This window comes from Oryza glaberrima, chromosome 1 (assembly GCF_000147395.1).
Source record: "Oryza glaberrima chromosome 1, OglaRS2, whole genome shotgun sequence".
Taxonomy (NCBI): domain Eukaryota; kingdom Viridiplantae; phylum Streptophyta; class Magnoliopsida; order Poales; family Poaceae; genus Oryza; species Oryza glaberrima.
In genome coordinates, this window is record NC_068326.1 from 8,011,032 (window position 1) to 8,032,242 (window position 21,211).

General features: G+C 41.7%; 2 protein-coding genes across 2 annotated transcripts; one reads left to right on the plus strand and one right to left on the minus strand.

Moving 5' to 3' along the window:
- Positions 1-257: 257 nt before the first annotated feature.
- On the minus strand, positions 258-7,618 carry LOC127761599 (uncharacterized). The gene is made up of 16 exons (XM_052285913.1): positions 7,199-7,618; positions 5,479-5,524; positions 5,209-5,372; positions 5,003-5,120; positions 4,777-4,859; positions 4,628-4,687; positions 4,132-4,362; positions 3,511-3,607; positions 3,304-3,354; positions 3,146-3,226; positions 2,551-2,622; positions 2,378-2,440; positions 1,876-2,022; positions 1,276-1,333; positions 1,106-1,158; positions 258-669 (listed from the first exon to the last, which is right to left on the minus strand). The coding sequence occupies exons 1-16, from the start codon at positions 7,297-7,299 to the stop codon at positions 586-588; spliced, it is 1,509 nt and encodes a 502-aa protein (XP_052141873.1). The 5' UTR covers positions 7,300-7,618; the 3' UTR covers positions 258-585.
- A 7,085-nt stretch (positions 7,619-14,703) lies between these two features.
- LOC127759807 (mediator-associated protein 2-like) lies at positions 14,704-19,568 on the plus strand. Its single transcript, XM_052284033.1, has 6 exons — positions 14,704-15,053; positions 16,748-16,853; positions 16,940-17,024; positions 17,671-17,754; positions 18,008-18,112; positions 18,660-19,568. Exons 1-6 carry the CDS (start codon positions 15,046-15,048, stop codon positions 18,935-18,937), a joined length of 666 nt encoding a protein of 221 aa, XP_052139993.1. The 5' UTR covers positions 14,704-15,045; the 3' UTR covers positions 18,938-19,568.
- The last annotated feature ends 1,643 nt before the right edge of the window (positions 19,569-21,211 follow it).

A 21,211-nucleotide genomic window follows, 5' to 3' on the forward strand; every position in this document is an offset into this window, starting at 1 on the left:
AGTAATGCCCATGCTTAAATTGGTATAATTCTAGACCTCTATTCACAGTAATATATAAATTGTCTCCCAATTAACATCAATGCAAACACATTCACCTTTAATACTACCCTACCAAAACATTAGTAGTATCAAAATTTGCTTAAATTTTGGTACGGTACTAAGCCAAACAAGCCCAAAATCTTCCACATCTTCCCTGATTTGAACGTGCTTATCGTAAAAAAAACCATGATTAAATTATTGAACTATGGAGGACTGGAGGCTATAAATTATAATCTAATTTGAATTTAATTCCAAAAGAATATTACGAGCCCTTAGCCCGGTCAAAATATCGGGCGTGGAAAGCCGCCATTCTATATCAGCTTCATGCTAGAGCACCTCTGCTGTTGATTCAGTAATTCACTTCTAAATTTCTAGGACAAAATTTCTATGTTTCCTTTCCTAAATAATATGTGGAGCTCCAGAGTCCAGATTCCGGCCATTGGATCAAGCCATCCGAGCACCGTATCGCGTCATTAGCCCTGCACAATTTCAGAACTTCCAGCAGGAAGAACACGGGAAGACTATCGAAGTGTGTACTCAGAAAGCTTATTTGCAACTGTCAACTTGGGAGAATTGCCCTTCAAAGCTATTCGTCAGCTTCTCGGCAGCTGCTTCTACCCTCTGATTGTCCTGAAATTAAGGTAAATAAATGAACTCTGTAAAACTACTGCTCTGGGGAATTAGATGTAGTACTACATACTGGAAATGCATACTCCCTCCATCCCAAAATAAATCAACCTAAGGCAGGATGTAACATTACCTAGTACAATGAATCTGGACAAGAGCATATCCGGATTCGTTGTACTAAGTAGTGTCACATCATAGCATAGATTAGCTAGAAACTAAGTTGTCCCATTAGTGCACAAACAGGACAAGCTTACATCTATATGCAAATTAGTTGTTGGTGGTTAACAATTGTCTTTGCTTTGATTAAAACAAGGGTGCTAAAAAGTACATAACTTCTCTTATGTTATTTCCAAAGAACTCGTAAAGACAAAAGTTTTACATGCTAGTATGCTGTTCTGCGGAATAAATGGAGTCTGCTACAAAGAGATCGAGCACATACCTTCCCAAGAAAACTCACAACCAAAGGCCCAGATCTTGAGATCCGATAACAACCTGCACGTCAAAAACATTAACCACCAGATCAGATTAGTCGGAAAGAATATATAAAGCACCAGAAATTTTGTAAAATCATTTCCCACAAAGAAAAATATTGGGAGCATCAAATCATACCTATGTATACATCAGAAAAATCTATGCATAGTTTTGCAACCACTGGGGCAATTTTAACCTGAAAAAGAACACAGTAAAAGTTTATCAGATACTGAGATACATAATGAAGTACTTCTCCAAAAGTAAAAGTTCCAATTAACTTGCTAGTTAATTGGAGAAATTTTTCTCCAAGAAGTGAGAAAATTCCCTACAGGATTTTCCAAGAAGTATTTTTTTTTCTTTTTGAGAATTAATGGATAAGGTGGATACTAAACGTAAAAATGGAATTAACAAGTGTGCAATATTTATCCAATAGTTGCCAGGAAAGTAACATCTAGGATTGAAGGAAGGTAAAGACAAATAGTGAAATATAAAACAGCTACACAAAGAAACAATCGCGAGGCATAGCGTTTGGTCAAAATCAAGATTATTGAGATAGTACATCAATAGAGGTCATTTACATTGTTCTATTTTAATGATTGATAAGTGAAATTATTTAAGACCAAACATACTATAATGATCTATTTTGGAACTGACAGGGATAAAATATGAAGGAACTGATTCTGATAACACAAATAGAATAAAAACAAAGCAAATTCTGACTGAGTCGAAGAGACATACATCTAATAGCGACGTGCAGAGATGCTTTGACACAAAAGATTTAGCCATCACTAAGCCGCTCTCTTGTGTGTCTAGAAGACAACCCCACTCCGTTTCAAGCTCATCCACATTAGTTGCAGCGAGAATGACCACATTTTTGCATTTGATCTGCATAAGAAACGAGTTATCTATAAGACAAATGAAAAAAAAAAAGGAAGCAATTTCCAACTCTCTTTTCATAGTTTACAGTAGGCATTTCCATCACTTCCTAATTGGATGTCAGACTTTTCATTCAGGCATACTTACTAAACTTTGGATATATGTTAATACCTCTGTCCCGAAATATAAGGGATTTTGGTATGCGACTTAATAAATGTGCATGGACCTTGTTACTACATCAGATTATATCATTGGCACATGCTAACTTTGGAGAAATTACACCCCTTGTAAAGCCAAAAATATGTTCACCAAATATGTATTTCAGAAGTAATTCAAAGAAATGCATTAAAACAACATAACGTACCAACGGCAACGGTAGCATTTTGTGATGCAATAATTCCGTAATACCTTCTGGCAACAAAGCCATCTGAAAGAGATGTGGAGTTAAATGATAATACTGCAGCTTGCACTATGCTAGAATAAACATGCACAGCACTAGATATTCAAGAATTTAATTGTATATGCGAACCAGATTACCTCATTTCGATCACCAGTGTAATTGTCTCCTATCAGTTGACTAAGGTATTCTTCAAACTCTTCATCAGGAGCCTATGAAAATTCAAATTAAACATGTTGATAACAGTAAATGGCATTTGTGATTTGTTCAGTCAAATTCATGAAGCAACCATTTAGTGTATGACAACAGTTCAAGGCTATGCACATTTTTCCAACAGAACCAGCAAGAGAGCTGAAAGCTATGCACACTGAGGACTTTCTATATTTCAAAGGGCTGTCATAAGAATATTTTCATGTGAAACTGCAACCAATAGAGCAACAAGCTTTCTATTTGTCATCTGAAATAAGAAATGCAGCAAATGCACAAAACAATACTAGGAACAATGATTTTATACAAAGACAAACATGAATGACCACTCTAATAAGACATTGCTGAATTACTTGTATCACTAGAAGCAAGATGATTTTAGAATAAAGGAACACTGAAGAGCAGAAGCTCAGCACAAAGTAGAGGCACAGCAGAACTAGAGCAGAAGGATAAAGGTGATCATGACTAACAATTAGGCTGGGAACCTACTATAACAAATCCTACAGCGAAAAGTTTCAATGAACGCACCAGACGAACTCCAAATGCTTTTGCAACGCCAGCCAGCGAAATGTCTGAATGTAAAGGCCCAAGTCCTCCAACAAGAAACACCTGAAATACAATGTGAATATCATCACACACATTATTAATCCAAAAACTTCATAAAATGAAAAGGTCGATAAGCTAACCATGTCATCTGTAGATTTGCAACGTTCAACTTCTTCAGCAACAGAATCAATCTGCATAACAATAATTTCTGTTAGATATTATGTGCCAGAAAACTGGCAAAGTTGGCAAGTAGATTGCATAGTTCACTGCAGTTGCAAGTAGGCTGCAAGCTCCCACATGGAGCCTATAGGACATACAACTATTTCGATTCATTTAACTTATCTTACTTCATTGGAAACAACTGCTACATGAGAAACTCGCCAGCCAATTGCATGAAGCTTCTTGCACAAGCCTGCACCTAGCTTATCCTCAACTGTGCCGAACCTGAAATACCACGCACGTGTATCAATAATTGTATAAAACAACTGTCAATGAATCATTTACACAAAAAACAATAAACCAGAGTATCAGCACGGCAACACCAAATTCTCCAACAGTAGTAAAGAAAAATCCTTATATTTTGAGCTTTGGAATGCCTGGTTGCACTTTGAATTGACTTTTAATGATTCTGAACACAGACAAATGAGTCAATGAAACTCATTCCACTATCATTTTCCCCCCTAGAAATGAAGATGTTTCTACTGTATCAAATAGCGGGAGAGGTATAAATACAGCTGATCGCATTTGCTCTTCAGTGTCCAAACTACTGATAAAATATACTTGTTGCATTTATCCAAAAGGCAATGCCAAAAAATAAACTAAATTAGTGTAAATGTACCATAAATTTCAGAGAGAGAGAGAGAGAGAGGCCAGTGTGCCAGTACTGCCAAAGAAAAGGCTGTTGGAACTGCAAGAACCTTGGAATGACAGAATTATATCTGTAGAGGCAAATTGGAAAGATTACTCACAATATTTCGTCACCAACTACAATGATCGACGCTGAGCGTGAGATCGTCTGTTCCACCTCAGTACTGTTTGTACCATTGCTTGAAACAGAACTAATATTCTTCTTTGTTCTGCCAGCTCTTTCAAGCCTTCCATCTGATAACATGTATGCTGGCCTAAAACTTTTCCCAGTTGTTGAATCACTAAGAAGCGCATTGGGAACAGTATCATATATGCTTCCAATGGAAGTATACCTAGAAACAACACAAGTACATGACATTGTAAGATAAACTAGAAAGTTTATATGGAAATCTATATAGTACTCTCAAGTGGCTTAAATTACAAGGTAACTTTACATAGCTGATGTTCCACAAGCCATTTTCTATAAATTTATTTAAAGAAACAACATGATAAACGACATTTTTTGACCCCATTGGTATTGATACACTAAACATTCAACAGAAGTTATGCATACAGACCATTAAAATTTTGGATTATGAACATGAAAAGGAAACCTACCCTTGATCATAGAGGCTGCAGTATTTCACCTTACAGGTCAACAGGAAAGACCAAACATCCCTGAGGCAGAAGTATAGTGTTCCTTAGCACATGAATATTAGCAGACTAGGAGGCACCTTTTGATTGATTTACATGATCAGGAGGAAAACCTGTATGACCAGTCCAATATAGGATTGACCCTCATGAAAGGAGGCCAGCCAGGTGAACTAGGCGAGAACTGCTCTTGACCAACCTATAATCCCAAACTGTAGTAAGTAATAGGTTTATCGGGAGTCTAGGGACATCAATAAGTGAAAGGTCTATGGGCATGAGGATTGGACATAACAAGTCTATCGAGATTTGAAGAGCAACTAAACAAGGGAACAAGAAAATTACTGCATTTGGATCGCCAATTCTAGTACCAATAAAAATTGCTTTAGTAGGCCTCTCTTTCAATAGGCCTTCTAGGCCAGACTTAAAATCCGAGTGGATAGTTTCCAGTGGCAAACCATAACTGCGGAGAACGGAGGACAAAGAATATTTCATTTAACTTCTCAAGGTTAGCAAATAAACAAAGACAACGAATCTTAGTGATTTCTTACGTCGAGACAGTTTCATAAGTGAATGAGTTGATTTCAGGGAAAGCACAAGGGCTCTCAAAATAGATGGTGCGCACAGGACAGTTTTGGATAGTATTCATTTCGACTTCACCATCAGAGCTTGATTTGTGGAGGTAGTAGCCAGCCCGAAGTAAATGCAACAGAACCTATTGATATATAATATTCATATCTTGTTAAACTTGCTAATAGAAAAAACCGTCACTTAACATACAGAAGAAAAATGACAAGCAAGAGAGATTATAAAGATATTACTGTTGAATCCTTCCCACCATTAAAGCTGAAGGCAACTTCCTCAAACCTGGAAAATGAAATTTCTGAGAATGAGATTTAGGATGTTCCTGTATTCAATGTATATATAAAATGAGAGCATTCAAACCAACCCCACCCTCTATTGAATATCCATCCTGGACAAGTGCAGAACCATTTAAAAAAACTAAATAGGGAAATTAAAGGATAGGGTGCCAAAAAGAACTGTCAATATGCATTTTGGGAACATCTGCCTTGTGCCTTATTCACATAATCCAGGTATAACTGGTTGAAGTTTTCAAAGAAGACTAAGTCCCCGTGCACTGCAATGATATTTAAACTCCCCACCAGCCATTACTTATATCATGTTCAACACAACTGGACATCCCACATTCCAGTTATTCAAGAAGTTTGCATGATTAGAATTATAATTCATCATTCACTGAAAAAATCTTTAGTGTCCTACAGAAATGTCATTATGACCTCACCAAAATATACTCTGCATTGGAACAGCATGAAGATTTGGATCAGAACATGTACACCATCATACTTACAAGCTAAAAACATAGCAGTCACACAACCCAGTTGGCATGATAAATGTGCCTAATATTATAGTTAGGAGAAAAGGTAAAAATTTGACTCCAACTATGTGATTTCAAACACTCGACATCCTCAAGAAATTGGTAGGCAGTGTTGCATTTTCACTCGAATTACATATTCTGAGCCGCTTGAGATATAGAAACTGAAACTAAAATTTAAAGTTTATGAATCGATGCATGTAATTTTGGAAGCTACTTTAAAGCATGTAGGCACATACTTTCATCACAGACTCAGATTATTTAGCTCAAAATTTGCAGATGTATTCCTCTGCAAAGGAAACGTGGAAACACTGGATGGACCTTTCCCTGGTTTAAGATGACGTGACAAACAAGCATCATGGATTTTCATTCCCTGTATGGATGTAGTTTGATTTAGAATCTCCTTTCTCATCCAAAGAAACTCGATTTTAAGTTAAGTGTTGACTAAAAAAGGAAACAGTGTACAACTCACAAAATGGATGTATAAATATTTAGCTCATCAGAACTGGCATAAGAACAGCCGATACAACCTGACTAGCCAACAACGAAAACAATGTACCTACTCCCGTTGTGTCAGGACAGCATTCAAGACACAGGTACTTTAATCCGTGGTCCGAATCAACTGAAAATACAGTTCGACAGAGGAATCCAGCCGAAATCCAATCGATCGAGACTAGACGATTGTTGCGGCAGCCAATCCAAATAGTCTAGACCGTCCTAAAAAATTGCTACTAATTGATGTTCAGAAACTATAACAGCATACACCATTGCACAAAGGGGATTAAGAAATCGAACAGGCAAATAGGGATGAATTTTCTGTTGGTAAGGACACACAAATATAGAATGCATATCGGGATTAAACAGCTGCAGCGACCTGCAGTTTGGGATCTAAACCCCCAAGTCGATATTCCTCTCTCCAATCTGTGATTACCACATGTATCCCCAAATCCATCCGAGCTGGATGAACCAGCCAAACCAACCCACTCGTTACAGGGCACGCGCCAAACCAAACCCGACCCGATCGCGGAAAGCAGCAACCCAACAAATCTCGCGTTGATCATCATCGAGCTAAGACACCACCACCACCACCATCACCGCTACCACACGAATCTAGTGAGAGGGGAGGGGAGGAGGGGGGGGGCGCGTACGGGTAGAGCGCGAAGGCTCGCTGCACGACGTAGACGGCGTTGTCGTACTTGGTCCGCAGGCGGCGGTCGCTGCTCCCCCGCACCGCCCGGTCGATCTCCATCCCCACACCTTACTCCTCCCTCCTCCGGAGAGATCAGCCCGCCGCCGGAGAGGACCAGGGGGGCCTCTCCACCGCAGAGGAACGCGGCCGCCGCCGCGGCGGAGGGGGAGGGTGGAGAGCTCCGCCGCCTTCTACCGCCGCCGCCGCGGCGCTGCGTAGGAGGAGCGGAGGAGGGGAGGGAGAGGGGAGGCTTGGCTTGGCCTCCACAAAGGGAAGGGAAGGGAAGGGGAGTGGATAGACGGGGGCACGTTTGCGGATGCTGTTTCTGCGTTGGGATCTTTTTTCCGCTTCGCTTTCGTTTCGATGATGATAATACTCCTTCGTTCCTCAACTCCTCTTTTCTATCGTTCTCTTCTCCTTCTCCCACTCTTCCGATGTTCTTCTCATCTCGCGCGCGTTCGGGTAAGTGGACCCGGCACGCTGCTGACGTGGTGGTCTGCAACTCTGCACTGGAAATCCTCTGGTAACTACTCTCTCTGTACAAGATATAGGATCATTCTATCGTACTTCCTCTATAAAAAAAATTCTTCAGATTTCGTAACTGGATTTTCTTTTTTCGAGACAGAGTAGATATATATGTATTTATAGTATTAGAATATATTACATCTTAGTTTTTATGGGACGGATATAATACATGTAAGCAGGGGCGGATCCAACGTGGGTGCAGGGGGAGTCCCCCCTTCCCAAAAGACCCATGGATACCCCCGAAGCACCCCTTCAATTTTTTCACCATAAATAATAAACTAAAGGTTACTAGATGGCTGGAGGTTGAAAAAACTGTGTAATTGTGTAATTGAGTACCCCCAATTTGATCCGCCCCTGTATGTAAGTGGTTTTTTATGAAACAGAAAGCTTCAATATCCATGACCACATCTCTCTATTTCACGTTGGAGGGTCTCTTTCCATCTGAACCTTCTCTTATCCATCTGTTTACTATTTTTATTCAAATAAGTGAGGCTCATATATAGTTGTTTATACTATTACATATCTACTAAAGACTTAATTGTTGATAGAATAGTCATCGATGACAAATATGTAGCATAAATAATAACGAGCATTGAGAAAGTAGAATCAACCACGCTTGTATGGTTTAATCAAGGTCTTTTCGACAAATGGATTTCTATCGCCCCTTTTTTCGGGGGAAATCCTGAATTTATATATACATAAAAAAAAACTTGATGTATTCATTATACCGTCCAAAAAAAATAAATTCTACCTATGAATTTGAATATACATATATCCATATTTACTGTTAGGATTGGTTTTTTTTATGGGATAGAGGGATATATACAATCGAGTGCATGCCATTTCTTTAAATTGGCGTATAAAAGGACGACGGTTTGAACTAGCCTTGGGTAGGTTACTGCTTTTACACGTACTCCTTACCAGTCTGCAGATTAGGTAGATGTTGGATGGATTTTTGGATGGGCATGCACATTCGCAATGGCGACCCATGTAGCTAGCCAACGAGCAACAACGTCCACAAATAAACAAGCGATTCTCGCAATGTACAAATGGACCAGCGTTGTGCTGTGGCGTGGCTGAATTGAACACAAGCGTGAGAGAGAGTTCGTTACTCGACTTTAGTGACCATACCATTCGTTAATGCAGTAGTATACTGGATTTTATTTGGAATTAAAATATCGTCTTGGAGAACGCAAGCCAAAGTTGAAAGAGATGCTACCCAAACAATCTCACATCGGTTCATACTAAGTAAAGGAAAAAAACAAATTGAGATGTGTTTGACAGTGCAGTCGTATAAGGTGTGTGGTTTTAACTCTGAGATCTCATGTTTAATCTTTAACATATTCATATTTCTTCTTAAAAAATGTTTGGAGCGAAGGCTCTCCCTCCAAATATTGTTCTTCTTTCTGAAAAAAATTGCATATTCTCATCTTTTACAATTATATAGGTGCAAGTTCTCGACAAGATTTTTCTTAAAAAAGCATATTCTCATCTTTTACAATGATATAGGAACAATTACTCGACAATATTTTTCTGAAAGAAAGCATATTCTCATCTTTTACAACTATACAGGTACAAGTTCTCGACAAGATTATGTGAGCATTGATACTCATAGAGAAGTATCGGTGAATGAATATATGTACTGTCAATTTTGTGTCAAATATGAATTTGACGCAAGAACACTTTGGCCGCAATTTCCCCCCTTAATGGCCCTTTTGAATCGCAGGGCTGAAAAAATAGAGGAATAGGAAAAACACAGGATTCTAACATAAATTGAAGTATAAAACAGAGGATTGCAAAATACAGGAAAAATACAGGAATGATCGTTTGATTGGACCACAGGAAAAACACAGGAATCGGATGAGAGATAAACTCAAAGGAATTTTTTCAAGAGGTTAAACCTTTTGCTAAGTTTCCTCCGAAATCCACATACAATGTGTCATTCCATAGGAATTTCATAGGATTTGGAAAGTTTCAATCCTTTGGATCAAATGGCTAAATAGGAAATTTTCCATTAGGATTTGAATCCTATGAAATTTCTACATAAATCCTTTGATTTAAAGGGGCCCTAAATCTCCCAGTTGAAATGTACTGTACTAGAGTAAACTTCATCGACTCATCTATTGCTGTCGTGGTTCATCAGTACTCTCTCCATCCCATAAAAAACTAACATAGTACTATATGTGACACAATCTAGTACTACGAATGTGTATATACCGTATTAGAATATGTCACATCCAATCCTAAACTATTTTTTGTGGGACGGAGGTAGTACTGCTGATTAATTGTTTGCAGTATATTACCTTCCTCTTTTCTGTTAACTTTCTTTGCTCTGCTAGCCCTTTAATGCGTTCCATTTGAGATACTCCCTCTGTCTCAAAATATAAAAAACCTAAGACCAGTGTCTAGATTCGTAGTATTAGGAAATATCACATCTAATCTTAGGTTCTTATATTTTAGGATAGAGGGAGTAGCATGTATGCCAGTTTAAGGGGTTGTTTAGCTATGTACTAATAAGGTTGTCTAGATTTGCCATATATTTTTTTCAAGCTTGCCAAAAGATGAAACGATCAAAATCCCAGCCACACTTAAGCGCTAAGGCCCTGTTTAGATCCCACCCAAAAAAAATTTCACCATGTCACATCGAACGTTTGAACACCTGCATGAAGTATTAAATATGTGCTAAAAAATAACTAATTGCACAGTTTGCGACTAATTTGCGAGACGAATCTTTTAAGCCTAATTGCTCCATGAGTTGATAATATGGTGCTACAGTAAACATTTGCTAATGATAGATTAATTAGGCTTAATAAATTTGTCTCGCGGTTTACTGATGGATTTTGTAATTAGTTTTTTTATTAGTACCCGAACACCCTGTGCGACACTCTATATAATACCTGATGTGACACGCCAAAACTTTATACCCCTGAATCTAAACACCCTCTAAGTGAATATTGCTGAAATTTTTTAGTCGCCGTCACATGAGACCTGACCTATAAACATGCCTGGTCTATCACTTAGCTGTGCATTTGGGACGTACTCCCTCCGTCCCAAAAAAAGGTAATTTAAGAGGGGATGTGACCCCTTCTAGTACAACGAATCTAGACACGGGAGGGGATAGATTATATTCTTTTGGAACGGAGGGAGTACGCTGCCAAATAGAAGTGTACCTGGAATCATATCAAGGGCAAATGAAATGCATCATCCATTTGAAGGTTTACATGAAAGAGTAGAAAAATGAGCTGAAGGTCAGAAGGGAACAGCTAGGAGTAGAATCTTGTTAGGTTACTACTACTCGTACTTATTAATTTTATGTGATAAATTACACTATCGATATGTTTAGTTCCAAAATAATTCTTCAAACTTCCAATTTTTCTATCACATCAAAACTTTCCTACACACAAACTTTTAACTTTTCCGTCACATCGTTCCAATTTCAACCAAACTTCCAATTTTGATGTGAACTAAACACAGCCCTATGTCCCACAGGAGACAAGAAACCTAACATCTACCAAAAAGGTGTGACTATTGAAAATCATAAAAGGCTGCAGTACTTGACCGTGCAGTACATCATTGTCACAGCAAAGCATTAGAATTGGCTCCTCTGAAAAGAGAATGGAAGTCCGATTGACTCGCATGATCAGGAGACAATCCTGTAAGACCAATTCAGGAATGGATTCACCCTCATGAGAGAAGGACAGACAGGGGAATTGTTCTTGACCAACCTCAAATTGCACTACTGCAAAAGAATCAATCAAGGGACTCACCGCATTCGGATCGCCGTTTCTAGTGCCTAAAAATTGCTTTGGTAGGCTTCTTCTTTGGGAAGGCTTCTATGGCCATATTTGAGGAACTTTTAACCTCCACGACTTCTCTCAAAATCTTAAGCTCTTTTAAACAGTTCATATTCTCACTTAGATTCCTATTCTAGAAAATGACAAGCCAAAAACTGAAAAACCTAACTTTTCCAAATTCTCACTAGCTGGATTCTTACTGGTTGCTTCTTAAAATTTTAATCTCCCCAAACGGTAAGGTGATTCTCACCAAAACGTTGTCATCTTGTTGGTTGGAATTTGGAACTAACTATATATGCTAAATAATTGAAACAATAGGTAGAAGGAAATGTAAAGGTGTTTACAGTTGAATCTTTGCCACCGTTGAAGCTGAAAGCAATTTCCTCGAACCTGCACAATGGACAATGGAAAGTATAATTTGCAAAGGAGAATAGTCCAAACAGTCCCTGTTTTGAGGCCAATCTAGTCCATAACATTTTTAAAAAATTGTCACACGGCTAGTCCTTGAACCCACAGGAAACAATACATTAGCAAGCCACATCAGCAAGCCGTTAAATGTCCAATCTACCCTTAGATATACCATTATTTTTTAAAATAAAAGAACAAAGAAGAAAATAAAGAAAAATAAAACAAATGAAAAAAAAATAAAGACAGCACGGATACAATAACGTTGGGGTTGGGTCGATCCTTTTGTCTTTCTTTATATTTTTAATGATAAATGTAAAGGCGGAGAAACGTCCAGGGGGTTTTCGGCTAGCTCCACAATGTGGTGGGCTAAATGATCTGAGTTCGAAGCTTCACCCCTTCTAGTTATTTGATATTAGGTCTTTCCCTAATATGCATGTCGTTATGAATGTAAAGGCGGTTTGGACATTTACGGCCACATCGTTTGGCTTAATCGTGGAATAAGCCGACGACGAGCGTGCCGATGTTGTGTGACGAGAAGAGAGGAAGGAGAGAGGAGGGAGGAGAGAATGAAGATGACATGTGAGTCTCACATGGGGCCATCATTTTTTTAATCATTTTCTAGTATAACTAACACATGCGTCTCACAATTTTTTTTTATCAAATTACCATGTACGCGCCACATTAATAACACATGAGATAAAGACATAGTCAAAGGAGCCACATAGATGCTATGCCAATCAAAACCAGGAACAATGCTGCCGAGAGACCTTGTTTGCACTGGTTTTATAAGTTGGGGGTGGATTATATCTGTTTTTGTAGTTAAAGGATCTCTAGTGTACGTTTTCCAAACATTTAAGAGCTGAGATAAGTTGTGAAAAACGTTCTATGGGCCCTGACCCATTACACACCTACGTGGAAAAAGTATACCGAAGGGTCCTCAACTTGTTATGGGGATAAAAAACATCCTCGAACCGCAAGACCAGATATGCAGGGTCCTTTAACTATACAAAACCGGTCACCTAAGGTTCTTTGGTGGTTTTGACTTCGGTTTTGGTCTACGTGGCGGTTGAGTCAGCATGGGACCCACGTGGACCCCACATGTCAGGTGTCCACGTCATCTCTCTCCCTTCCTTCTCTCTCTCCCTCTCTCACTTCTCTCCTCTTGGGCAGGCCATGTCGAGCGCCGCGGCCACCACCACGGCGACTTGCGGCAGCGAGGGGCAGGCGCAGCGAAGCGGAATGGTGAGGTTGTCACCGATGGCGAGCTCATGTAGCATCGCCAACCGCACGTGAGGATACCTTCGGAAGGCGGCGGCGGCGACGACGAGGAGGAGGGAGAGGTGGGCGGCACAGTCCTCCGTCGGCGGCGAGGACGGGGACGCCGCCATGGTCGTCTCGCCGCACGAGGTCGTCGCGCGGCGCGCCGCGGCGCACAGCTCAGTGCTGGAGGGCGCCGGGAAGATGCTCAAGGGCCGCAACCTCCGCCGCGTCTGCAACGCCGTTCTGCGCCGCACCAGATTCCTCGACTGAGAGGGCGGAGGCGAGTCGTCTCGTCGCTTTCGGGATAAAAGTTTTGACCCTTTCTTTCTTTGATTTTGTTCCCCTCAGTTGTGTGTTTCCGGCTATCTTGATTTCTTCCCCCTTCGTTGGAATGGGATGGAAAGAATTGAGGAGAGTTTACGAGGCAGAGAACATGATCAAGAACGTACATGGCGAGGAAAGCGGGGGAGGATGGGCACGGGGGAGAGTGGGCAAGCGAGGACGAAGAACAGCACGCGGAGATCGGTGGCGGGCCGGGCGTCTTCCCCGACGCCGGAGAGCAAGCGTGCCACCCAGTGCAGCGCCGCCTGTAGTCCCAACTTCCGTCGCGCCGCCTCCTCCTCCCCGAGGTGTTCGGCCATGGGCGTGACCGGGAACTCGACCTCCACCTTCCTGGCCTTGGCGGCCGCAGCGGCCAGCGACCTCGGGGAGGCGACGTCCAGGGCGAGGAACTCGCCCATCTCCTTCTGCTTCGCGGAGCAGATGCGATGGCGGCGGCCACCTCGGACGGTGCGGCGGCAGAGCGCGGCAGGGACGCAGACGACCGCGAGGACGACGAGCTCGACAACGGTGAAGAGGAAGCAACAGCAAACCGCGGATGGCGCCTTCCTCCTCATACGCCCTCGCCGCTGGCCTATCCGCCTCCTCCCTCCGCGCCCTCGCGCCGGCCTCTCCCACGCCGTCGCAGCAGGAGGAGCCCCCCTACCCGCCACTGCCGCCGCCGGAGAGGCCACCCTCGCCGACAATGCCGACGACGAGGCCCGCGTCCTCCTCTCTCGTGCCCGGAGCCGCCGCCGCCGACAAGGCTGAGCGATGCGGACTCGTCGGCGCCGCCTCTCCGCAGCCGTGCTCGCCCAGTCGCCCAGAGAAGATAATAGAAGAGTGAGAGAGAGAGAGGGAGGAGAAAGGGAGAGGAGGGGAGAGGGTGATGACGTGACCAACTGACATGTGGGGTCCACATGGGTCTCACGTTGACTCAGCCACCACGTAGACCAAAACCTTGGTCGTAAACACCAAAGGAGCTCGGGTGACCGGTTTTGTATATCTGGCTTTGCGATTCGAGGATTTTTTTTATCCCGATGACAAGTTGAGGGACCTTCAGTGTACTTTTTCCCACCTACGTAAGCTGCCTAGCCCATTTGCAAGTTGCGATGGGCTTGGCCCACTTAAGAAAACCTAAGTCCCCACGTTGCTACCTTCTCACTCCCTCTCTCCCAATCCCCAGCCGCCACCACACACAAGCGCGCCGTTGGCCGTCGCCGTCACCGCTGCACGCCGGCGCCACGCCACCTCGTGGCCTTCGCCGCCGCACGCCTCCCTGACCCGGATTCCGGAGTCCAGCCGCTGCTCGCCGTCGCCAGCTCATCTTCGCGGGCTCGCTGTTGCTCTCGGCGCAGCGGCGCGGCGCGGGCGGTGGCCGGTGCCCGGTGCCCTCGCCGACTCGGCTTCGAGTCGCCTCGCCTCTCCACCTCTGATCCTTCTCCGGCTCTCCGGCGACACCGCTCCTCAGAAAAAGAAAAACGTCGCCTCGCCGACCACGATGAGGAGGTTTGTTCGTTTTTTTTTTCTCATTTTCTGACGCGGTGTAGCAGTATCGTGCTTATTTTGAGATGAACCATGGCACTTCATTGATTAAGTAAGTAGCATCTGTACAGAGGACATCCCGGATACACTCCAAGAATTACATCTCGAATGACATTGATGAGGAAAATTGCCTGGGCAGCAGTGTTTTAAATAGCGGGCTAAGACATTTAGCGGTTAGTCTTTTCGGACAGATCGTCACCTTGTAGCAGTGCTGCACAATCATGTTGACATATGCCACTGTCTTCTGTTCCACTCTACGCGGATTCAAGGAGGAGGACTTGTTCTTGACTCGCTCCTCGCCTCCCAAATGTGCCAAAGGGTGACTGCTAACACTGTGTTTTGGAGGCACTATCTCCTCTTCATGAAATCTGAAATCCATTGTCTCATACTTGTTAGTTTGTCCCTGCATTAACTAATCGGGAAAGTCGATCTCACTTCGTCCCACACAGCAGTTGCGAAGGGGCACAACAGGAGAACGTGTTTGATTGGGTCGTCTCTGTTGCAGAAGACATGTCCATCTGTTGCCGGAATATATCGAACGTGGAGTTGAAAACTTGTTGGCAGGCAGTCGTGCATGGCCCTCCATAGATTGATCTTCATCTTCCCAGGGGAATTGATTTTCCATAGGACTTTCCACGTCTTCCTACTCTCATCCATTCCTGAAGGGGGGCCTCTCTCACTGGCACTCTGGCAGCAAAGAAGACTGCTGATTTTGCCAGATTGTAAGCCGAATGAACAGTTAAGACACCCAGTTTCTCATGAGACCAGTGTTTTGGTCTTATGAGATTTGTCACTTGTGGCTCCGTACAGCCTCATTAGAAACTGTGGCCCATGAAGCAACAGAGGCAGCCCAAAAGAATAAGGAATAAAATGAAATAATATTCAAAGGTTTTAGGGTTACGACTCGCGCCGCTGCTGCGTCGAAGTAGCCTCCTCCTCCTCCTCCCTCGCCTGAGATCCGCAGCCACCCTTGTAGCATCACCTTGCTCCACTGTTTATTGGTGTGTGTGAGGTGGTGGTAGCAATTGCTCTTCTTGTTAGCACGTTGGGCACTTGGATCGCTGGAGAAGCTGATGGGGCTTCGTTTGGTGGTGGAGATGGTGAACGGATCATCGCATGGTCCAGTATAATCAACCTCGACCATTCCTTGTTGTTGGTTCATCTTAGGAGCCAAAGGCCTTCATTTCCTCCCAATATAGATAGTCGATTACCTTGATTTCCTGTAGGATGTGGATATTTGGGGATAAACTAGGCCATTCATTTAGAGGAATCAAAATAGTTGCCTTTGGACTAAATGCCCGGCAGGGTGATAGTCAAAGCCACATCTGAACAACAATTTTATAAGCAGGAATGCTTTTGTTTGAGCATTGCATTTATCTACAGTAAAGCTATGCAATGTCTGTTCAGAACGAAACTTATTAGGTGGATTTGCAACTTTTAATGGTATATCGAATTTGTGGATTTGGTAGTTCTGATTCCTCTCTGAACAACAGATTAACAGTTATGCCTCAAATATGAGATAAGAGAGGTTGGAAAATTATAGTTGTGGTTTTTTGGATTGAATTCAGTAGCTCATTTTGTTTCAATTATACACTTGTTGGTAAGTTTTTGCATTGTCTGTAATTTATTTTTAACTTTGCTGCAACCAACCATTGTAGCTATGAGCCTGGACCAGCATTTGAGGAGAACAGCGAAGAGGCTATGCTTGACATATCACAAACAGAGTCAACGGAACTTTGGCTAATACAGTGGCCTCTAAATCAGGTTATGCGGATATTATTTTCATTATGTGCCAGGTGGCATGCTGCACAAGGGATCTCGAATTTAACGTTTTTCTGTGTTGCATGCAGTTAGATGCGTCTGATTTTCATGGTCAAGAACTTACTCTTAAGTTGCACCGTGATGGAAAATTGAGCAGTTTGGAGAGTTCCTCGGGTAAGATATATTCGATGAACTATGTTGCACCTGATCGATTATGTCTTTTGAAGGTTTTTCAGCTTTCTGTACAGTCGGATTGGATGCAACCTGTATTTGCTCATGCAATCACACTTTGACCTTATTGATTAGTTTTTCCCAAAGTGGGCACCTAGACTTCTCATTACTAATCCCAAACAATGTTAATCCTATCAATGGAACTGCTTCCATTTCTATGGTCAAGCTTGCCTCTCATTTTTGTATGAAGATGAAGTCAATGCTGGTTCATTGATGGCTAGTAGTGTTTTGCAGATCTTTAGGCAACAAATGAACAAACTTATACTTATTATTATTTTTCAATAGAAATGGAATTAAGGTGCTATAATTTAGTTTACATATAGAAGTTTTTATGTTTAGTGTATGTTCAGAAGTTTGATTGGTGAAGTGAAATCTGCTCTCAGCTTCCTCGTATAATAATCCGTGATTTGAAGCTAGAATGATAACATTCATCAGTAAGACTACTAGCAGTAGGCTACTAGGTTTTCTAACTTCTTTTTATTGGTTAAGATCGTCAGTTCGTCGCTTTTAAATTATTGTGGCAATAACAATTTAAATTTTAAAGTTCTCCCAAAAGTTTGAGCTGTACTTGTTATACTTAATTTGGCAGGGAAGTCTTATGATCTTGTCAGCTTTGCTGCTCAGCAACCAGATGCAACTGTTTTCCTTCCATCCGGACCAGAAGCAAAAGCTGGTATGCTGAAATACCAACTTTGCAGTTTATTTCTGCAGTATTTTACTATTTTGCATGGATGTTGTTTTTACTTGTTATCGGTCTTGTTAAATTGAGCTGTTTGTTGACCTATTTGATTTTGTGATTTTGGTCGTGCTTGATAGCACAATCGGTAGAACACATCTAACATTTCTTCCTTTCCTGAGAGGCAGCTAATATTGTTCTTTTAACTTACTGTATGCATATTGTTCTTTTAATCCTAAAAAAATTCCAGTTGGGAAGATTGCACGTCGAGTTAGCTTAGTTCGTTATCCTGACCCTGAAGAACTGGAGAAGCCAGGTTTGGGGAGTCTCACTCCTAGCAGTAAGAAATCTGCAGGTGAGTACATTTTCTCAGGCATCTTTTTATAATGATGCCACTCTTCTGCTGTCTATGGTGAATGTATTATATAGACTTGACAAGCATGATATGCCATTCCAGTTGAACTAGTCAATAACTTAGACTTGTGTAGGTTTAGCCTCCTGTTTTAACTAGAAATCCAGTATCACCAGATTTAACTTTGTAAGTGCATATTACTGTTCAATCTTTTCACATTGACAGTAATGAGGTGATGAACATACTATTTGTCTTAAGATTTTTGGGCACCATTGAAAGTTGACATTAGCCAAATTCCTGATATATATTATTGAAGACTCATGCCAATGATGCAATGCATGCTCTTGTATTATAAGATGGAAGAACTGTTCTGAGAGAGAAATACTAAGCTCATCTCTGTAGTTTCTATTTCTGTTGGTTAAGGTATGCACTTTCAATTAATAAAGGTTTCCAGCCAACAGCTGAAGTGTTTTCTCTTTTTCTATCATAAACAGAACACTTTGGTAAACAGTAGTTGCTCTCACTGATCTGAATTTGTCCGGTCTTCCAGGTTCTTCAAAGAAGACGAGGTCTCGGTTCACTAGCGGGTCGAAGAACCGCAGCAGCCAAGGCTCAGCGCAATCGCTGGGCCAACAGAGTGCCGAGCCCGCGCACAAGCACAATCAGAAGAGAGAGGATGAGAGCAGTTTGGGGCACTCGAATGTATCGGGCAAGTCGGCCGAAGGATCCCAGGTTCGTGGTGGCGACAGCGGCACGACCTCGGAGGTTCCTCAGACGCCTGTGGAGAAATCCAAGAAGAAGAACAAGAAGGTTAGGATCGCCGAGTAAGCAGTATCATCGTAGCTCAGGGGGTCAGGAGAAGAGAGGTTAATTTTCCCTGAACTGTCAGCACCCCCCGGAGCTTTGCAAGAAAGGCGCATTTTGTTTGGCTCAGTTGCATTTTTGCGATGAGGCTCGAGTGCCATAGCACCTTTTTTTTTTTTTTTGAAGAAATGCTGAAACGACGCTATTTTACTACTCCATCCGTTTCACAATGTTAGTCATTTTAGCATTACTCACATTCATATTGATGTTAATGAATCTATTTATTGATAGATTCATTAACATCAATATAAATGTGGTAATGCTAGAATGACTTACATTATGAAACGGAGGGAGTAGTATCTTTGGTCCTAGCTCAGCTAAGAAAATGTGCGTAGAAAGAAGAAACTGTGCAATCACACGAGCTGAGGATTGGGCCATTTTGTTGGTCCAATCGTAATTTGTACGTGTAGACCAATATTCAAAAGTGCATTTTCGTATATAATTGTAGTTTCAGTATGTCGTATAAGCATTATATAATTGTAGTGCATTTGAGATACCGTATGGGTGACCAAAACCAAGGACCAAGGTCATGGCACAATTTAAAATCCAAGATTTATTGAAGCTAGAGAGCTATGATGGCATTTAGATGAATTATTTTGTTTCTTTTCATAAAACTTGAAGTTTTAAACCAATGCAAATTTTCAGGCTTATAAATTTGGGAAAATTGGTTATATAGCATTGAAAGTTAACGTTTTTGGTTTTATAGCACCGAAAGATACCGGTTTCAGAGCTTAGAGGTATGCCTAATAAGGTGTGTGTGAAACTGTGCATGCGTCTCTCCAGAGAATGTGAGGCATTTGGATTTTGGAAATCCAAACCGTCCTGGAACTGGTTTTAGCCTTTTAGGAGATGAGATATTGCATTGTAACAGGTTTCAAGGGTTTGTTCACTTTGCTACCATTTTCAATATTATCTTTTTTGGGTAAAGTTACCCAAAAAAGTGGCTATATTTAGTTTGTTGCTAAATTTTAGTAAGTACATATAAAATCTTGCCAAAATTTGGCAACCTTACCAAAATTTTAGGGCATGTTCACTTTGATGCCATTTTCAACCTTACCAAGTGAGAATGTGAGGCATTTGGATTTTGGAAATCCAAACCGTCCTGGAACTGGTTTTAGCCTTTTAGAGATGAGATATTGCATTGTAACAGGTTTCAAGGGTTTGTTCACTTTGCTACCATTTTCAATATTATCTTTTTTGGGCAAAGTTACCAAAAAAAAGTGGCTATATTTAGTTTGTTGCCAAATTTTAGTAAGTACATATAAAATCTTGCCAAAATTTGGCAACCTTGCCAAAATTTTAAGGCCTGTTCACTTTGATGCCATTTTCAACCTTATCAAGTTTTAGTAAAGTTGCTAAAAAAGTGGCTACATTTAGTTTGCAGCTAAATTTTGGTAACTATATAAGAAATTCTGCCAAAATTTGGTAAGGTTTTTTTTGCATCAAAGTGAACAGGCCCTTAGCAATCTTATCAAAATTTGGCAATACCAAAACTTGGTAAGTTTGAAAATGATAGCAAAGTGAACAAACTAAGGTTAAGAGAGGGTACGATTTAAACTTATCTTAGATAAGGGACCAAATGCGATTCCCATGGGCTTGGGCTTTGGGCCCTTGCGAAACCCTCGCAACAGCTGGACCGCCCGTGGAAGAGACGGACACCGTACGATCGCCGTAAAACAGCCCAAGAACTCGATCGGACGGCTGTCGTTGATTCCTCCCTCTATAAATCCCCACCCAAACCCTACCAATAGCTCTCACCTTTCATGCCGTCTTCACCTTCGCTTTTCGTTGCGGCGCTCAAGGCCCCTCCTCCTCCGGATTTGGATTCGGTCTGTGATCCTGATAGGTGTTCTTCCCAACCATAAGTGTTTAATCCAATATATTTTCATTTGACTTGATGCGTTGCTTGCTGCTTTCTTGCGTCGTCTCGATTCAACTGTTTCCCGTTTTTCTTCTCTGAACCGAGCAATGGTTGCGCTATGAATTTGGATTTGAATTTGAATTTTTTTTTTACAACAACGCACATGTAAAGAGTCCCCGGGTTCTTGATCCTGAATACCCGGGTGCCTAACCTTGGTGTGCGAGAGCTAAACCTCCGCCGGCTATCCACGCTTCCTACCAGCAGGCGGGCGCTTCTTCGCCCTGCTCGCTTCTCGCGTGATTCGCCGCACATTTTCGAATTTTTTTTATTTCACCTCCGTTTTTTCTTTTTGCCTTCTTTGTTTATTTCGTTTCGAG